Below are 18,099 nucleotides of genomic sequence, written 5' to 3' on the forward strand. Positions count from 1 at the left end.
GACAAACCCAGGCTGTAGTCGCTCAGGGTTTCCGATTTGACTGTGAACCAGGGCTAACACTAATGCAGGCATGCGTGGCTTTATGAAGTGATTCAGTAAACGAACTGGTTTGCACCCACTGCCCTACAATTTACTAGTGCTGGTCACAGAGCCAAGTCCAGCAAAGCACCATTTAAAGCCCTGTTTAGAAGGGCCCCATTGACTGGCGGGGGCAGAGGGGAGCCAGGGCACAGGAACTACAAAAGGAGACAGTTCTCCATAAACAATCAGCATTTGTTTAATAACAAAAACTCCAACTATTGTAGAACAATATTCTCGGTAGCATCATTGTAATATACAATACAGGGAATATTCTCAGCAATCTGAGAAGGATACAGGTTTAGGTTTGGTTGTTTTTTTTTTTATAAAGTTAAGAGTCTCCCATACAGAAAAGTCTCAAGAGTCTTTGATGTCGCAGCAGCAGCTGAAGAGCCAGGGCTGTTGCAAATAGCCCCGGTCCTGGTTCCTGTTCCTCCTTCCAGGATCCCAGAAGGCTCCACACGCAGGCTCAGCACAGACTCCCCATCCTCATCTCCTTCAAGAGGCTCGCCAGAGCTCTCCCTTCAGACTTCAGACGACTCCTGTGGAGCTGGGGGGGGGAGGGGGGCACCAGCCAGACCTCCCCCTTATGGGGAACAGAGCTACTGCTCCTCAGCCCTAGGAGTGCTCCATGCTCCCAGGCAGGCTCTCAGTGGCAGAGGATCCTGTCGCTGGCACTCACACAGGCAGCCTGCTAGAACAGAGAGGAGGCAAAGGGTAAATCACAAGTCCGGGGCCATGGTCCTGCTCATTCTCCTGGTCACAGGGCAGCACCTTTCCCTTACGGCAGGCTTCCCCCCCTCCCCATTTCATGCCTTCAGAAGAAAGGCCACTGCCCATCACCATAATGCTGCATAGGGACCTGCCTGACCCAGCTGGGGTCACTCCAGTCCTCCTGCAACCAGGCCAGGCCTTTTACAGTCGCAGCCTTCCAGTCCTAGGCAGAGACTCTTCTCAATCCTTCTCCCCACCCCTATTAGCCTTTCCTGGGGCAGGAGGCTCCAGGGGCTGGCTGCACTGGGCCTCCCCAGGCCTAGGAGCCAGCTCATGGGAACCCATACCAGCAAAGGCAAGTACAGCGGCTCCGTCCCCAGGCACTGCTATGGGGAAGCCCACAGCAGGCTGGTCAGGCCACCCCAAGGGAAGGGAATGACATTTCCAGACACAGAGGAGCAGGGCACCTCGACGGGGGGAGAAGCAGGAGACCCTGGAGCCCGGAACAGGTGTGGGGGACCCCAGGGGCCCAAAGCCCAGGTCAGATGGCAGGAGAGGGGAGCAGTCAGGGAAGCGGGCAGAGGGGCTCAGAGCACGAGAGCGGGGAGGGGAGAGGGGCCCCGGAGCAGCCGTCTCACCTCCGCGGAGCCGCCGGGCTCCCCGTCGGGGCCGCCCCCCAGGGGCTGGCCGCGGGCCGGCGGGTGCTGCAGCTCCAGCTGCAGGTCCCAGATGTAGTCGATGACGTGCTGTAGGATCTCCACCTTGGAGACGCGGCGGTGGCGGGGCAGGGTGGGCACCAGCGCCTGCAGCCGCGAGTAGCAGCCCTTCATGTCGTAGAGCAGCGAGGCGGCGGCGGCCGCCTGCTCCGCCTGCTCCAGCAGGGGCAGCCCCCGCGGGGAGCCGCCGCCGGCCCGCGACAGCGACACGCTTTGCTCCGAGAGGCAGCGCACGGCCTCGCCCGCGCCCCCGCCCAGCCGCACCCGCTTCAGGGTGCAGCTGGGCCCGGGGGAGGCGGCGGCGGCGCTAGCGACCTTCATGCTGGGCTAGGAGCGGGACGATGATCCGTCGGCGGCAGGACCCTGCGACGAGGACTAGCCAGCACCGGGCCGCGCCGGCTACTTATAGAGTGCGGGGCCCTGGGGGGCGGGGCCAGCTCCCTTCCCAAGCAGCCAATCCGATCGGCCCTCCTTGAGGGGGCGTGGTTTCCAGCCCCCTCTCCGCCCTTCTCCCCGCCGCGCGTTCGGAGAGGGTTTTAAAGGGACAGTGACGCGCAGAGACAAACGGGTTTGGGGGCGGGAGGGTTTCACGCGCGTGGGGAGGGGGGCGGCGCGCAGGTGGAGGCAGCTTGAGGGCATTTGGCTGAGAAAGGGGGAGGATTAAAGGAATGTGACAAGCACTTGGAATAGCTTTTTAACAACCGTTCCGACACCGCCCCCCAATTTATCGGCAAAGTCCCCCCCCCCGCAGACAAATCCAGCTGCCCCACAGGCTCTACCCCGGCGGGGCAGAGACAGACCCCCCCACACACACACCCCGCATGCAACAGGCAGAAAACACTGCGGGGGTGGGGGGGGCATTGCACAGTTCCCTCCAGCATAAGAAGATAAAGGCCAGACTGAATCAGACCAGTGGCCCAGTTAGCCCAGCTCCCTGCCTCCCCAGCAGCACCGGGCTGGGAGCTGGCGACCCTCAGCCCAGGGGCGCTGGGTGCATGCCCCGAGGTGCAGCGACTGCTCGCTAATGGGTGATCCGTGGATTGGGTGCGCGCAGCAACCTAGGCCACCTCCCCGGGTTTGAACCCCGCCGGGAGGGAAAGGCGAAGCGCCAGCCGCCGGCACGGGGCCGCTTGTCAGCTCGTGGGTTCGTGGCTCCGCAGCACCCACCTTCCCCGCTCGCGTGGCAGGGACTTTTTGCAACCCCCCCGGGTTGTTTTTCCCAGGGCGGTGGCGCTTTGCAGCCCGCTCATTGCAGATTTTCTCTGCGTCGCCCCTGTTCCCACCGCCGCCGCCGCCAGCCCGGGCTCCGCGGCCCCCGCCCCCTCCGCAGCCTGGGTCTGTGTCTAAACAAGCTGCTCAGACCGTTAGACGCCAGGGCTGTGACGTCACCCATTCATAAAACCCTGAGTGCTGTCAGCCTGGCGCCTCCCGGGCGGTGCCCATGGCGACCACAAACAGGGAGCCGCCGCCGCCCCCAATCACCTGCAGCCTGGGCCGTGCCTGAGAACCGGCCCCGGCCCGGCGGTCATTTATCACCTTGCAGGACAGGAGATTACCGCCCCCTCCCCCTCGCACCTGCACCGCCGCCCCCACCCCCAGCCGCTCGCAGGGCCCCGTGTACCCCCATACACCAGCTTCGGGGGCTGGGGCTGGCGGGGGGGGGCTCCTGACCTCCCCTCCCCAGGCTTCAACTAGCTAATCGGGCTGGCCTTGGCAGCCCCCCCCCCCATCGGCTTGGATTGGGGGGCGGGGTTGGCTGGGGGGTTGTTTTCTAATACAAGGAAATATATATTTCTTGAAATGCAAAAAATGGAGGAAGTGGTCAGGAGCCCGCCCGGTGTCAGGCACTGTGTCGCCCGTGGTTAGTTCCTTGCACTTCTGTCACTGGTGTTCACAGCGCTTTCCAGCCACCCATCTGTTCAGTCTGATGACACTACAGGAAACAGATCATTAGTCCCGCTTGACCGATGGGGAAACTGAGGCACGGAGCCATTAAGGGACTTGTTCAGAATTGGCAGGGCCAGGAACATGTGACTCACATCTCCTGACTCCCAGGCCAGTGCACTATTCAAAGACCACTGTCCTTTTTATCCTGTTATGTGTTAGAGCTGTATTTTATTTGCAGCTAATCAATAGTCTAGCTTCTATAGGTTCTTATACTACATTCATCCCCATAGCATCTGAGCGCCTTGCAGGAGTGCGTTAATCTGTGTTGTCATGTGCTTGTTCTGCCCTGTGCCCGGGTCAGAAGTGTGTGCAGTGGGGTGTCGTGGTTTGGATTTCTTTCTTCTTTTTTTTAATGACTACACATATATCTGACCTGGGCCCAGGGTAGGTGCACATAGGGATGTACGTTTATGTTGGAGAAGGCAAGTCAAAAACATGTGCCTTGTACTTGAGGTAGAAGGGGGTGAGATTTGGGATGGTCTCATAGACTTTAAGGTCAGCAGGAACCATCGTGATCATCTAGTCTGACCTGCTGCACATCACAGACCACAGCACCTTGCCCATGCACTCGCAACAGGCCCAGAACCTCTGGCCTCAAATCTTGATTTAAAGATTTCCAAGTTACAGAGAATCCCCCATTTACTCCCTTCCCAACCCAAATATGGCGATCAACTAGACCTTGAGTATGTGGTTGAGACCTACTGGCGAGACACCTGGGACAGGTCCTTAGTTCCTGGGGCGTTCGTCCCGTTGTGTGGGGCCAGCCCCCAAGGAATCTCTGTCTCCTGCACAGAAGAGTTTTATTCTTAGTGTAATGAGTCCCACTGCGCCAGAGGAGAAAAACTGGCAAGCGCCGTCTACATCTTGAACCTTTCCGCTCTTTTAGTGACACTGGACCCAGGTCATTGAGTGCCTTGACATAAGGGCTGGGACATGGGTCCCCATGGGGCTCTATTCCTGCACATTGGGAAGAGCAAATATGCCAAATAAAAGCCGTTGACGTCAGATTTTCAAGGGCCCTGAGCCCTGTCTCTACCATTCCCCCCCCCCACACACACACACACTTTTTCACGCATACATTTGGGCTTGCACAAAATCTGGACTGTGCATCAAACTGCACGTACGTCCCTATATCGGCTAGTCAGACGCCGGGTGCCTGTCCCATCGGCCTGTAAAAACTGCAAGAGCAAAATGACAAGAGTGGCCAGGGTGGCGGTGTTGCAAGATTGGGTGCTTAGGGCTCACCCTGCACAAAAGAGGCATTTTGGATTCCCAGTTGTTTAGACTGATAGAAGCTGTTTCTCGCTGCACATGCCTTCCTGGGGTTGTCTTTACCAGACACCCGCAGCATTGCCAAGGCTGTTCCTCCTACACAAGGCTCTTTCGTGGGTCAAATTGTGATGCTACAAATTTTATCTTTTACATTTTTATGGCCTGACACGGAATGTGACTCAGGAGACGTTGCTCCTGTTTATTTTTTGTAGGAGGGGGATTTTCACGTTATTTGTTTATTTTGCAGTTGTAGATGACTCAGTGTTTTCATCTCCCTCGACTCCCCCAGCGACCTCTGTGCTAACTTCTCTGCAAGATGCGTCAGGATGAGGAGACAGGAGCCTGCTACTGGAGGCAGAGCTAACTTTAGGCACAGGCAGTGCAAACCACTTCATGGGGCCCTGGCTGTGTGGGGGCCCTGGCTGTGTGGAACCCCTGGCCGCTTGCTGCTGGTCAGACTGGAAAGGAGTGGCCTGCTTCCCAGCTGGCTTGACCTCTTCCTTGGACAGCAGAGCCAGAGAAGGCTCATGACTCACCCCCCACTGCAGTAGTTTGGGGCGCTGGAGGGGGTCACTGCAGCACCTGCTCTGGTTAAGGATCTGCCAACATTTCCATGATTGCGCCTCGTTTTTGGAGGTTTGTAACTTGGCTGGACTTTGCCTGGATTGAGACTTGGCATCGATGGAAGGAGCCTTGGACCCAATTAGGGTGCCAACCCTCCAGGATTGGCCTGGAGTCTCCAGGAATGAAAGATTATGTCATGTGATGAAATCTCCAGGAATATGGCCAACCAAAATTGGCAACCCGAGACCCGATACAACAATGCTAGGAAAGCTCCACTCTGATCCTTTCTGTCCATGTCAGTGTGGAAAGCCCCTCGCCCCGCGGAGATCCCGACGGAGGAACTGGAACCGTCTGTTGGAAAGTCTGCTCCTTTTCCACGGGGGTGCGGATGGAAACAGTCTCAAGAATAGAATTCACAAGAAAGGAAACTGCCCCACCTAAAGACCGGTGAGGCTGAACTGAAATGCATGCAGAGCTGTGGCTGCTCCTTCTGCCTTTATCAGCCACGCCGTCGGTTCCTGGCCATCTGTCCCGGAGACGCTCTTCGCCATCCAGCAGCGATTTGTGCCCACCCTGCAGAGTCCCAGAATGGCAGGCAGTGGAGAGGGCATGGTCCAGCCCACTCGGCCAGGCTGGGACTCTTCACGACTGTGGGCCCGATTCTCCCCACCCGGCACCGGTCTAGGGGCCAAGAACTGTGTGGGACAGGCAGCGTTTCACCATAATGACTCCACACGCCTCAGGGCAGGGGGAAGCAGGTCCCATCCGTAGAGCTGTGAGTGAGGGGCTGCCAATCAGTATCCGGGGGAGGGGGGTGCCACTGTGGATAGAGCTCAGCGCTAGGACGCTGTTCCTGATGTTACCCCTCAGTTCTATCTGGCTTGGCCTCGCCTACAGACAAGTCGTGCCAATGGAAATCAGATTAGAAACCAACCTGGGTAAATCAGGGCAACTGCTGTGTATAGACAAGGCCTGCATGTCGCCCCTGTGTTTCCCCAGGCAATTCCTTACTCTTTGCACTCAGTGGGTGCTGCACTATGCAGGCCCAACAGCAAAGACGACGGCCCCCTCTTGCGCTGCGTGTCCAGCCCCGCTGAACCACGTCCATCCCACTTCCCCACCAAGAGCCTCGCTAGACCCCAGTGCACCGTACGGGCCAGTGCAGCGTCGCTCTGAGACCAGCAGAGCAGGCGTGGGAAGTACAGGCTCACGTGAAGCAGCAGCAAGCAAGGAGCCTGCTCAGCCCCCCAGTCTATGTAGAACGAATCTATTCGGTGTCTGTCTCAGCGTCTCCCGCCAGGACAGTGACATCGGCCACTCACAGATGTTGCCCACATGTGTGGACGCTGACATGCTGGCACATCTGCCCCCCACCTGACACCAATACAACCATCACTGGGGGGGAGGGGGCGTCTGCATCCTGCCTCTAACCTTATCCGGCGGCAGTTAGATCCCTGCTGGCAGAGCAGGGAGCCGGTGTGGGGTGGCCACAGACGAAGGGTCCCGTTCTCCAGCTCCAGCAGCCAGATGCCTTTTGTCGCACAACCCTGCAAACATCAGGCTGGTGTATGAGGACATCCATCATCCCAGGAGAACAGGGCAATCATGCAGCTGCTTTGCATTCCCCCTAGACACACGGCCAGTCGGAGCAGCACGAACAGAACAGGGCATCCAGGGCGCAGTAGTTGAGGGTAGCAGAGCTGAATCTGGCCGTTTCTCAGGATTCCTGTGCTCGGCTACATGGACCATGGGAGCCCCTTGCCGGTTCACTTGAACCATGAAAGACAATATACCAGGCTCGAAAGGCGCATGGAAGGCTGCGGCAGAGTGGAGCAGGCAGCATGGCCTGGCGGGCAGAGCAGCGGGCTGGGAGTCAGGATGGCTGCGTGCTCGTTCTGCTGCTGCCACTGACTGGCTGCATGACCTTGGGCAAGTCAGTTCATCTCTCTGCATCTCACTTTCCCCCTCTGTCCAAAGGGGACGGTGATCTCTACCGCAGAGCGAGGGGGGAGGGGCGGTATTGCAAGTGCTTTGGGTGCACTGGGCGGAAGGTGCTATAGGCAAGAAAAACCATGAATCATTGTTTATATTGCAGCAGCCCCGTGTGCACGGCGCTGGACAAACACAGACCAAAAGACAGGCCCTGCCCCAAGAGCTCCCCCTCGAAGCATTCATTACTATCACAGGATCCCAGCTGTGGCGGCCTCCCCCCGCCTACACACCTGTCCTGCGCACACGCTGTACGGACCCACGCGAGCAGGGACAACGGGACAGGGAAGGCTCCCATCCATGGCGCAGAACACAGACTACGCCGAAGTAGCTAAACCTATACAAGAGCCAAGCAGAGCCCCCATACACGATCCTGCTCCTGCAGGAGTGAAAGCACAGGAGCCCCTCTGCAGGAACGGGCATGGATCACTTGGTGATTCCCTGTTCTGTTCGTTCCCTCTGGGGCACCTGGCATTGGTCCCTGTCGGAATGCAGGATACTGGGCTAGATGGACCTTTGGTCTGACCCAACCTGGCCGTTCTTATGAGACAAGGGGATGTCAAGGGGATGGTCAATGAATGCTGGGGACAACCTCATGGGCGTGACAAGGGCTTCCTGCCAGCCGGGCCAACACTCCTGGATGCTGCAAGCATTCCAAAGCCTCTGACACATCAGTGGAGATGGTGATTGCCTTGAATCGGAAGCATGGCCAGGCACACGGGCTGCCCCTCCAGGAAGCTGTCAGGCCTGGCCTATGCTAACTGCACTGGTGCCACATCTCACCTTTAGTTAATCCGGTGGAACACTGCATGCGGACCAGCCCCAGGAGGGGGGTGCAGTGGGTACAGTCCAGGAGTGGGCACCAGAACTCTTAGGGTTGCTGCAGACTTGCTGCGTGACCGTGGGCAGGGCATTTAACCTTGCTGTGCCTCACTTTCCCCAACTGCAAAATGGGGCTATTGCTATATTTACCCACTAGACATGAGGTGCACGAGGCTTACGTCATGCACTGATCAGTAATGTGTGTACCGGGCAGTCAGCGTCTCCCTGCCCTGGGAAGGGGCTCCAGAAACGGAGAGTCGGCTCAATATTCTCGACTCCCCAGCCCAGAGCAAGGTTTTCCATTTCCCAGGCAGCTTGAACCCACTGAGCTCATACAATCCGTCCCCGGCTCCTGCAGAAAGCTCCAGGCTCTTTCACGAGTCTCCGGCTTTCACTCTTTTCCAAAGCAGCTTAGATAAGGATCTGCGCCCCATCCTGCCCAAAAGACACTCAATGAAAACTGGGGGGGCAGTAAAGAAAAAGCCACTCTGAACTGCAGCCTCCCTCCCCCATTGTGCGCGCGCACACACACACACACACACACGTGTGAATATAATATTTCGGCCTCTCCCTCCTCCCCCTCCCGCTCCAATTCCCCCTTGAATGTGGGGCCTGTAAACCAGATGAACCAGAGCCCAGCTGTGCAGCGGTATTGTTGGCTCCAGCAGGAAGTATTGATAGCCTCTGCAGCTGAACAAAGCCTGAAGAGCTTAGAATAGGGAGCCCCAGACAGAGCGGCTCCAGCCCCAGCTCTCTCCCACAATCCCGCCCTGATCTCCCATTGTTCTCCCGCTGCCCTCCGCTGGCTAAGTGGTGACCTGGACTGGACAGGCTGCCAAGACAACAGGATGTGAAAGTTAAAGGTGTTATCGCGGGAAGGTAGAGCCCAGGCGCCTTCACACCCAAATTCCGGGGCTAGGAAATGGCTCCTTTCCTTGGGACTGGGCAGCACGGGGCTCCTTCCAGCTCCACACTGTCTGAGCAGGTCAGTGGCAGTCACCCTGGGGTGGCCCCGGCCCTGCCATTCCTTCACTAGCCCCCGTCCTCGGGCGGCTGGGGATTAGAAAACACTGTGGTGTGTGTGGGACGCTCACTCCCACAAGTCATCCAGAAGGAATCTGTCTTCCTTGCCCCGGGCCTGACAGCAACTCCGGCCGCCAAACCTCCCGCAATGCAGCCCCCGGGTTGATGCAGCCGGCGAGCGCTGCGTGTTGACGGAGGGGGCTGTGGCTGCTTCCACCGTTGTTGGGGTAGCGAATTCAGTTGTCTTGTGAGATGAGTGACTGCTCAGCTGGATTGCACCCCCCACTTGCACGCACCCCGTGATACACCCCATGTGCCAACCCCCAGGGCTGGTGGGAGCCTCCCCTGAGGGAGAGGCCACCCTCTCCTTGTAGCAGCTCTGCTAGCAGGTCCCATCAAACACAATAATGGCCCGAGCAATGGTTCCGGCAGCCAGTGGAGCTTCCCCCAGCCCTCAGTGAGCGGGCGCCCCGGAGCACAGCCGGGCGCTCGCTGGGGTGTGTCCCTATGGGCTGTAATCAGGGGGTGCCCACCTCCCCAGACACAGCTCAGTATGTGCGTGCCTCTGCACGCACACGTCACTGTGCCTCAGAACCACACACCCACCTTTGCAGCCCTCGTGCTTCACTCGCACGGCTTTGCACGCGTCCCCATGCCTCACACCAGAGACACTCTCATCCTCCCCGGCACATTTGCTGCACGCCCCCCTGCGAGCGCCGAGCCCCCCGGGCCATACACACAGGGTTTGCTGGTGAGAGGCACTGACGGGAAGTGAGCAGCCTGCCCCCAGCCCGCCGCCTCCCTCCAGCAAGGCTCTGCTCACTGAGCCAGAAAATGATCTGCTTTAAAATGACTCAACTCTGCAGAGCTCAGTTTGGGAAGGGACAAAAAGGTACATAAGGGCTAATTACGGAGCGCACTCAATCCATCTCCCTGCCGCCCTGTGCAGGGACATCTGGACACAGGAGGTTTGGGATTAATCTGGCTGCTCTCGCAACTGAAAGGTGCGCTGGCTGCTCTCCTCCGGGCTGCCTCCCCGATGGCTTCCTAGCGGCCACGCTAATCATGCCAGTGACAGCTGTGCGTGCCGCTGACTCCTCTCATCCCCGGCCCGCTGGCTGATCGGGATCGGCCGGCCTGGAGCAGGTGTGCGAGCGAAGGGCAGCAAAGCAGGCCTGGGAGGGTTGCCCCCTCCCCCCGCCGCAGGGCCTGTGGGAAAATCGGCAGCATGTCCGAGAGCCGGCGGTGGGGGAGAGAAAGTGTGCAGGCGTTTCCTCTGCAGCCGGGTTTATTTTAGCCCAGCCCTGCAGAAGGGCTGCCTCCATCCTGCATTCACTGCAAGGCCAGTCCCAGGCACCTGCTGCAGGGGTGGGGCAGGGCAGGGGGCAGGAGCTGTGAGTCACAGCAGCAGGGCACTCCACGGCCGACTGCTGCCTGCCAGGTGCCTGGCAGGATGGGCTGCCCGCGTGGGAGGCAGGTCAAGGACTCAGACAGGGGAGGAAGGCAGAAAAACATCTGGGCAGGGCAGAGTGTGGGGAGGGGGCAGGGTCCATGGGGGAGGACGGTTGGGAGAGACAGGCTCCCGTTTACCTTTAACCCGCCCCCCTGGCACCTCTGCCCCCAGGTGTGTGGAGGCCCCTGGCTGGAAGTGGAGACTCAAGTGGATGTAGTTTTCTCAGGCCAGCCCTGACTTTGGGCTGGGGTCGGGGATACACTCAGGGGCATCGGTGGCAGGAAACGGGCACGATTCCGCCCATCCATACAACAGCAGCGTCCCGGTCAGATCGGTCCTGGAGCAGCCGTGCCCAGCCGTCTCTCCGCTTGGCTGCAGCAATGCCTTCTGCATCTCCCAATGCACCTCTCCCACAGGGCCCAGCTGTCCCTTGGGTCCCTTCCAAATGCAAGGAAGTACTTGGTGCCCAGGCAGCCCGTTCAGGCTCCTGCCACGGAGCTGAGCAAGTCCCTCATTCAAGCCCGGGCCACCCAGCCCAACTCCAGGGAGTGTCTTGCCAGCTTGTCAGGGTATCTGGATTGGCCAGCTGGCCAAACTACGCAGGTCCGTCTAGCCCACCCCACCCTCCCAGCTCAGGTCGCTGGGGCGGCCAAGCAGCAAAGGAACAGAAGTATGGATCCCCCACAGGCAGGGCTGCACAGGCTGTTTGCAAGCAGGGCTGGGGGAATCCCCCTGCTCCTGGGCTGGGCTGGCTGTGGAGGATGCAGGGACCCTGGCTATTGTTCTGCTCCAAGGTCTCTTGCTGACCCATAGCAGCTCGGGCCAGGCCTGCCCGGCACGGCACAGCAAACCCATCTGCTGCGGCCGCGAGCCGAGCCCGGCTGGGGCTCTTTTCAGCTGTCTGTCTTTTCTCCCTCGCTCACACCCCCGGGTTCCCAGGGCGGGTACTGCCGGCAGGGCGGCCCCTCCATTCACACGGCCCAGATGCGCGCCTTGTGGGTGCCCTGTTCCCACACAGGCTCTCAAAGCCGCTAATTAGCCCCCATCTGCCAGCAGCAGCCGCGTCCGCAGCAGCCCACCACCGGTGGCATGTGAGGGGCTATTGAGGAGCGGGGCATTGTGTGCAGGAATGCCTTTCACTGCCGGAGCCGCGGCCTGCGGAGCAAGGCGGGCTGTGCAGCCAGGCCAGGAACAATGCCAAAGGGCCTGACTCCGCTCACCGTCCCTCCAGCCCCGCTTAGCTCGGTAGCCGGGCTCATGGCACATATTAGCCTCATGTCAAAGGGCCAAAGGGTCAAGTCGTAGCCCGCTCCCTACTAGGTATAATTGGCCTGGTCCGAACCCAGCTCACCTCCCTGTGCTGCCCCCAGAAGCCCATTTGGCTGATGCTCACGAGCTCCCCAACGGCACGTTGTTTGGTCACAGCACACGAGGGGCTGAAATCCCCCTGGCCAGCTCACACCCCTCCACCCAGTGCTCCATAGACCTGAGAGACACAGGCAGGTGAAGTGAGCCCCAGATGGGGAGCCAGGAACGCCGCAGCTCTGATGCACATTCGCTTGATGGCCTTGGGACAAGTCACTGCACCACCCCGTGCCTCGGTTTCCCCATCAGTTACAAGGGGATAATAAAACTGGCTTACCTCCTGGGGTCACTGTGGGGCTCCATTCGCGAATGCTCGCACAGCGGAGGGCCAACCTCGTCACTGGTGGGCACCCACTGAAGTCAGTGGCGTTACGTGACGATTCATCCGGTCCCCACAGTGCTAGCTCATGTTGGTAACTGGAAGGGGATTGCTGGTGGGAATCCAGCTGCATTTCTCCTGGCACTGGCCTGGTACAGAGGGGGATCTGAGTTCGGGCGAGGATGCCAAGCTGCGGATTCTTCCACATTGTGAATGGTGGGGCCTAGATGCTACATGAGGAACCAATGCATGGATACCCCAGGGAAAAACATCTACAACTACACCCACCCCTCCGTGACCATGCCTTGATTTGACACATGAGCCACTGGCGCTAGGCACAGAGCGGTGGGAGGGAAGGGAAGAGCAGAAGACTTGGACTGCAGTGCTGGCTGGCTGGGAGGGCACTTCCAATCCTAGAGCCAAATTCTCAGCCTACCTGGGCATGTAACCGGTGCACGCAGTCCCCGTGATTGTGCATGAAACTTGCAACTGCGTGTGCCTCCTGCATTGTGCAGCTCTTCACCCAAACTCCGAACGAGCCAAGCGCCTGGGGAAAAGCGGGGCAGCCTGGGACCCAGCTGACCATGAACTGCAGGGAAGTGGCCAGCCCAGAGGTCATCATTGTTCTGAACTTGGAAAGGGTAAACATCGAATGAAAGAACGGCCTTTGCTGTGTCACCCAGGGGCCCAGCCCCCTGTCCCAGATACGGTGCTGCCCTGACAACCTCAACCTTTTCCAGGCCACCCACTAATCAGGGAGCTTGACTTTCCGGTGTTGGCTGGGGGTCAGCAAATGCTGCTGTCGGGTGCCTTTGGGGGTCTGTGCAGTGAATGACCCTGCTTCATTTCTCACCGGGGATGAAAACCTGCTGGCTCAGTGGGCTGGGACATGAGCTGGCTGGGCTCAGCTCTGGGGCCTAGGGGAGACGTGGTTGCAGCACAAGCCCACCCTGGATGGTTCTCCTTTCCCAGGAGAGAGGCTAAGGGCTCAGGGGGGCCACAGGGTAGAGACCTCGTGCCAGGCCGCTGGAAACGTGGCTTCCCTGGCTGCAGCTGCTCTATGGCTAGAGAGTCCCTCTCACCAGAGCCACATTCCCAGGGCTCTGCTCTGCCACCAGCCCCCCCATCCCACTCCTTGGCTGGCTGCTGGTCTGGAGGACAGGGCTCTGGAAGTGCCCAGAGTTCCCCGTGCGTCTTCTCCAGCCCGGCCACTAGGGCCGGTGCTACCATTAAGGCAAACTAGGTGGTTGCCTAGGGCGCCAAGATTTGGGGGTGCCAAAAAGCGGTGCCCCCAATTTTTTTTACAGCATTCCTATGCCCCCTCCCCGAGCGCGCAGTCGCCGCTCCATTCTCCCGCCTCCCAGGCTTGCAGCGCCAATCGGCTGTTTGGCGCCGCAAGCCTGGGAGGGGAGGAGAATTAGAGCGGGGGCGGCGTGCTCGGGGAGGAGGCAGAGCAGAGGTGAGCTGGGGTGGGGAGCTGCCGCACGGCTCCCCGGGGGGGGGAGCTGCCGTGGGGGGGGGGGTGCCTCAGGGCAGAGGGGGGCAGGGAGCTGCCGCAGGGCTGGGGGGGCGGGGGGCGCAAGGTGGAAGTTTTGCCTAGGGCACGAAACTTCCTTGCACCAGCCCTGCCGGCCACACCCTGTGCGCTCCCCCAGGCAGGCAGGGCAGTTCCTGCCGCACGGTTCTCACCAGAGACTGGAAACAGCTCATTACGTGCTGAAGGCCCCAAGCTGCCACCTGCCTCCATGTCGGGGAATTGGTTCGGGCACCACCGAACTCCCTGGTGAGAGTGACACAGCCCAGCCCCTCCCTGCCAGGTGAGTGCAGCGGGGCGGGGGGGTACAGTGGATGCTTTGGGGGCAGCAGATGGAGAGCGTGAGGGTGCAGGAGGCTGGAGAGGAGTAGCTGGCTGAGTGTTGTGAAGCTACTTCCAGGGACAGCCCCAGTCCCAGCCGCACACAAACCTCCTGGCCAGGCGGAGCAGCCGGAGCCCCTCGCCTCTCGGCGCCAGGGGAGGGAAGGAATCAGAGAGGGAGGAAAGGGGAGCTCCAGAGAGCCGCTGAACAGCATTTGCGACAGACAGCCGGGAAGCCTGGAGGCCAGGGAGTGAAGGAATCCAAGGTGGTGCGGAGGAAGAGGAGGTTTCATGAACTGCTTTTTTCTCCATTACGCCTGGTGGTGGGAAAATCAAACAGGTGGTTGGAAGGCCATTGACAATGTGCTCGGGCTGCGGCACAGCATCTTGGACAGCCTCGGACTGTGTCAGAGTGCAAGACGAATAGCTTCATTACCATGTGAATTCTGGGAAACAGGAGAGGAGGCCAGTAAGAGCCTCCCTGTCCATATGGCACTCGCTCAGAGCTAAGCTGAGGATTGCTGGCAGATCACAGCTTCTTTGAGCAGAGCAAAGGTTGCCCAGCAGCCGCAGATATCAAAGGCGCTGCAGACTATAGGCTATTCACTTGGGCTCTTCAAAACAAGGTTTCTGATGAGACCACACAAGGCAGGGCTGTTCCTGGAGTCCGGTCCATCGCCAGCCAGCTCCTCCTCACCGCGCCAGCACAGGGGAGATGACCCGGGCTGCCACACGTGGGACCGCAGTTAAAGCGTTAACGTACTTGCCCGGGGCTGCCTTTGAAATGAGTCCATGCGTCTGACGAAGTGGGTAGTCACCCACGAAAGCTCATGCTCCAATACGTCTGTTAGTCTATAAGGTGCCACAGGACTCTTTGCCGCTTTTTGAAATGAGAGATGCGCCCGGGTTAAAACCCAGCACATCCCAACACCCCTTCGTTTTGGGGGCTCAGAATCTGCTCCAGCATCTGGATCCAAATTTTGCTGCTGGGCCCGTCTCTACAATGGGCCAAATCAAATCCCTGGATGAGAATCCCCTCGGCTTTGCCACGGTGGAAATCCAGAGCCCCACTCTGGCAGCTTGTGGTCCCTCTTTTATGTTACCGCTTCCCTGTGCAGGTGCTTTAGCCCCTCTATAACACGGGGGGTGGGGGTGGGTGGGCTGACAGCCTTCGCTGAGGCGCCAGGTGGGAACAGTCCACGTAAACATTTGTTCCTACTAGACTCCAACCTGCAAAGGCCTGGTGTCATGTGCAGAACCCCGGCACTCACACACACAGCGCTGCCGCCCCATCGGATTTACTCAGATCCACTTGCATTTGTCGCATACAGAGCGGGATCTGCACCGTCACTCCCGATTCACTGCACCTGCAGTGCAATCACGCAGCCCCCATTCTCCGCAGGCACCGGAAAATCCTGGCACTCACCCCACGCCTGCGCTTGTCTCCACTGACAGCGCTGCACCAGAGCGGCCGCGCCCCTGTAGCGCTTAGTGAAGACGCTACCTACGCCAACAGGAGAGCTTCTCCTGCCGGCGGGGTTAATCCACCTCCCCCAGAAGCCGGAGCTGTTCTCCCACCGACTTAGCGCGTCTACACTAGGAGCTCGGCCAGTACAACTACGTCGCTCAGATCCACCCCCCCGAGCGACGGAGTTATACCGACATCCGCTGCCAGTGTAGCCCAGGGCTCAGAGGAGTCACTGCACTCACGGCTGGCTCCCTGCAGATGAACTGCCCAGGCACTGCAATCCCCGCACCGAATTGCTGCGGAATGCACTGTGCAAACAGCAGCCATGCAGTCGAGGGCATCTGAGCCGTAGCAATGAAATTGCTGCCGTCAGTGGCTTCACGCCCATCCGAGCAATGGACTGGATTCCGGGCGCTGGATCGGTGGACTCATTAGAGCTGGGATGGAGTTACTGCGAGATCAAAGCAATCCGAGTGAATCCCTGGTCACTGGAGACTCACTGCCACCCTGGCCAATTCCTGCTGCCTGGCCCGGGGGACTCGGATGGGAGGCATGCTTAGAGGGTGGCCTGTGGTCGGAGCACCCAGTCACAGAGCTGTCAGTGCAGCCAGGGGGTACTCCCTGCAGGGAGAGGGCCAAGCTCTGCTCATGCCGTCCCTTACACCGGTAACAAACAATTCCCATCACTCGCTGCCAACAGCGAAGGGGGGCAGTGTCCTGGGGGCAGGAGGCGAGGGAGGGTGTGAGATCTCCATTCTCCTGGCACTCTGCACACGCCGGCCACGGCCGGGCACGCCAGAGATCATCCACGCCCAACAGGGCCCTTCCAGCACCTCGCATAGGGCACAGGCTCTGGTGGGCATTTAGCTGGGGCCCGGGGCCAGAGTCACCCTGGTGTAACTCCTCCCACGTTCGGCCCACAACGGGCAGAGTCCAATTTCCACCAGCCCTTGCTGTTGCTTCCCGCCCCCCCTTCATGCCCCTTGCTTAGCCAGGGCTGGGAGAAGGTGGGAGCGGGAGGAGGGTGGGGGGAGGCGCCCGGTAACCAGCTTTGCTCCAGATGGCACTTTATTTTGCTCAGATGTGCAGCTCCTTCACATGCAGATGGCCACGTTTGTCTCTCTCCACTGGCTCTCTTAGCATGACAAAGCTGGGAAAGGAGCCCGGCCTTTGTGAGCTCCGGGAGAGGCCAGAGCCTCCACCGCTCCTTTCTCTTGAGGAGATTAGGGCTGGGATCCGGGGGAGGGGAGCCCAGCCGAGGGAAATGCTGTTCATCGCTCCTCCTTCCCCTGCCTGGGGGTTACTCCTGATTTACCCGGGCACAGAGGAGAGCAGGGCCGGCATGGGCAGGTTTGGGGAGCACATGGGCTGTTTGGCTGAGGGCATCTGTGCTGAGTGAATGCACAGAGCGTGTCTGTGTCCAGGGCTTCGTGCTGCTTCCCTCTGACGCTCTGGAGGAGCCGTGAATCCCCGAGCTGGGGGCGGGCTGAATCGGAAGGCCACATGGCATTGGTTTGGGGGACAGTTACATCAACCATCAAAAAATCCCAGGCACGACAGATAGTCCTCCGCACACGCACGTGCACACACGGATTTATGGCAAGACACGTTGTTGTGTGCATTGACGTGCGGTGAAACACACACACCTGTGTACAGACATACAGATGCAGTGACAGCGATATTCACGGCAGACACCTACACAAAAAGAACAAAACTTTGGACTCATAAAACCCCCTGCAGAGAAGTCCCAGGCCATGGCCCCGTCTCTGATGGCTAATGATAGTTTTCACCAACACATTCTTCCCCTGTTCGATATACACAGCCCTGCTGCCATGCACACAGCTCTGGGGTGGAGGATGCAACTGACTGGGGTACCATAGCACAATGCACAGAAGAGAAGGGGGTGGGGCAGCAAGAGACAAAGACAAAACCCTTGTCTCCTGGGACAGGTCACAGGAGATTTAACACCCAAGCGAGTGGACAGGACCTTGTTTGTAAGTGTTGTCCCAAAGACGCGCACCGTGTAAATCACACAGGACTTGCGTTATCTGCCCGGCCATGGATCCAAACTGTGGTCTCAGGAACTCAAGGTATTTCCAAGCGGAGACCTCCCCCTCGCAGCCAGCCCTCTGCCAATACAGATAACGCCACCACAGACAATTAACAGACAACAGTTTTATTATCCATCACCTGAAAACATCCTCCCAATTCAAGCCCAGTCCATCAGCTCTCACCTTCTCTGAGCCACACCTGAGACACTGGCAGAGTTAGAGCTATTGCACAGGGGAGCATGAAAATGCACAAAACTCTAGCCCTGACCGTCACAAGATGAAATGAAGGACAGACAAAATAGCTGGCTAGCTGGGACAGCAAAGGACAATTAGGGCTAGAGGCTTCATGAACATCAGCTGAATGCAATGGAACAAATCTACCCAAAGCATTAAATGGCACCAAACTTTAGCATCAGTGTGCGTCCTTGACAGGAGCCAATGGGCTGGGATTTAGGCTGTCAGG

General features: G+C 59.1%; 1 protein-coding gene across 1 annotated transcript; it reads right to left on the reverse strand.

Moving 5' to 3' along the window:
- Positions 1-727: 727 nt before the first annotated feature.
- Positions 728-1,829, reverse strand: ID1 (inhibitor of DNA binding 1). Its single transcript, XM_065414909.1, has 2 exons — positions 1,431-1,829; positions 728-772 (listed from the first exon to the last, which is right to left on the reverse strand). The coding sequence occupies exons 1-2, from the start codon at positions 1,827-1,829 to the stop codon at positions 728-730; spliced, it is 444 nt and encodes a 147-aa protein (XP_065270981.1).
- Between the last annotated feature and the right edge of the window lie 16,270 nt (positions 1,830-18,099).

Source organism: Emys orbicularis, chromosome 12 (genome assembly GCF_028017835.1).
Source record: "Emys orbicularis isolate rEmyOrb1 chromosome 12, rEmyOrb1.hap1, whole genome shotgun sequence".
Taxonomy (NCBI): Eukaryota; Metazoa; Chordata; order Testudines; family Emydidae; genus Emys; species Emys orbicularis.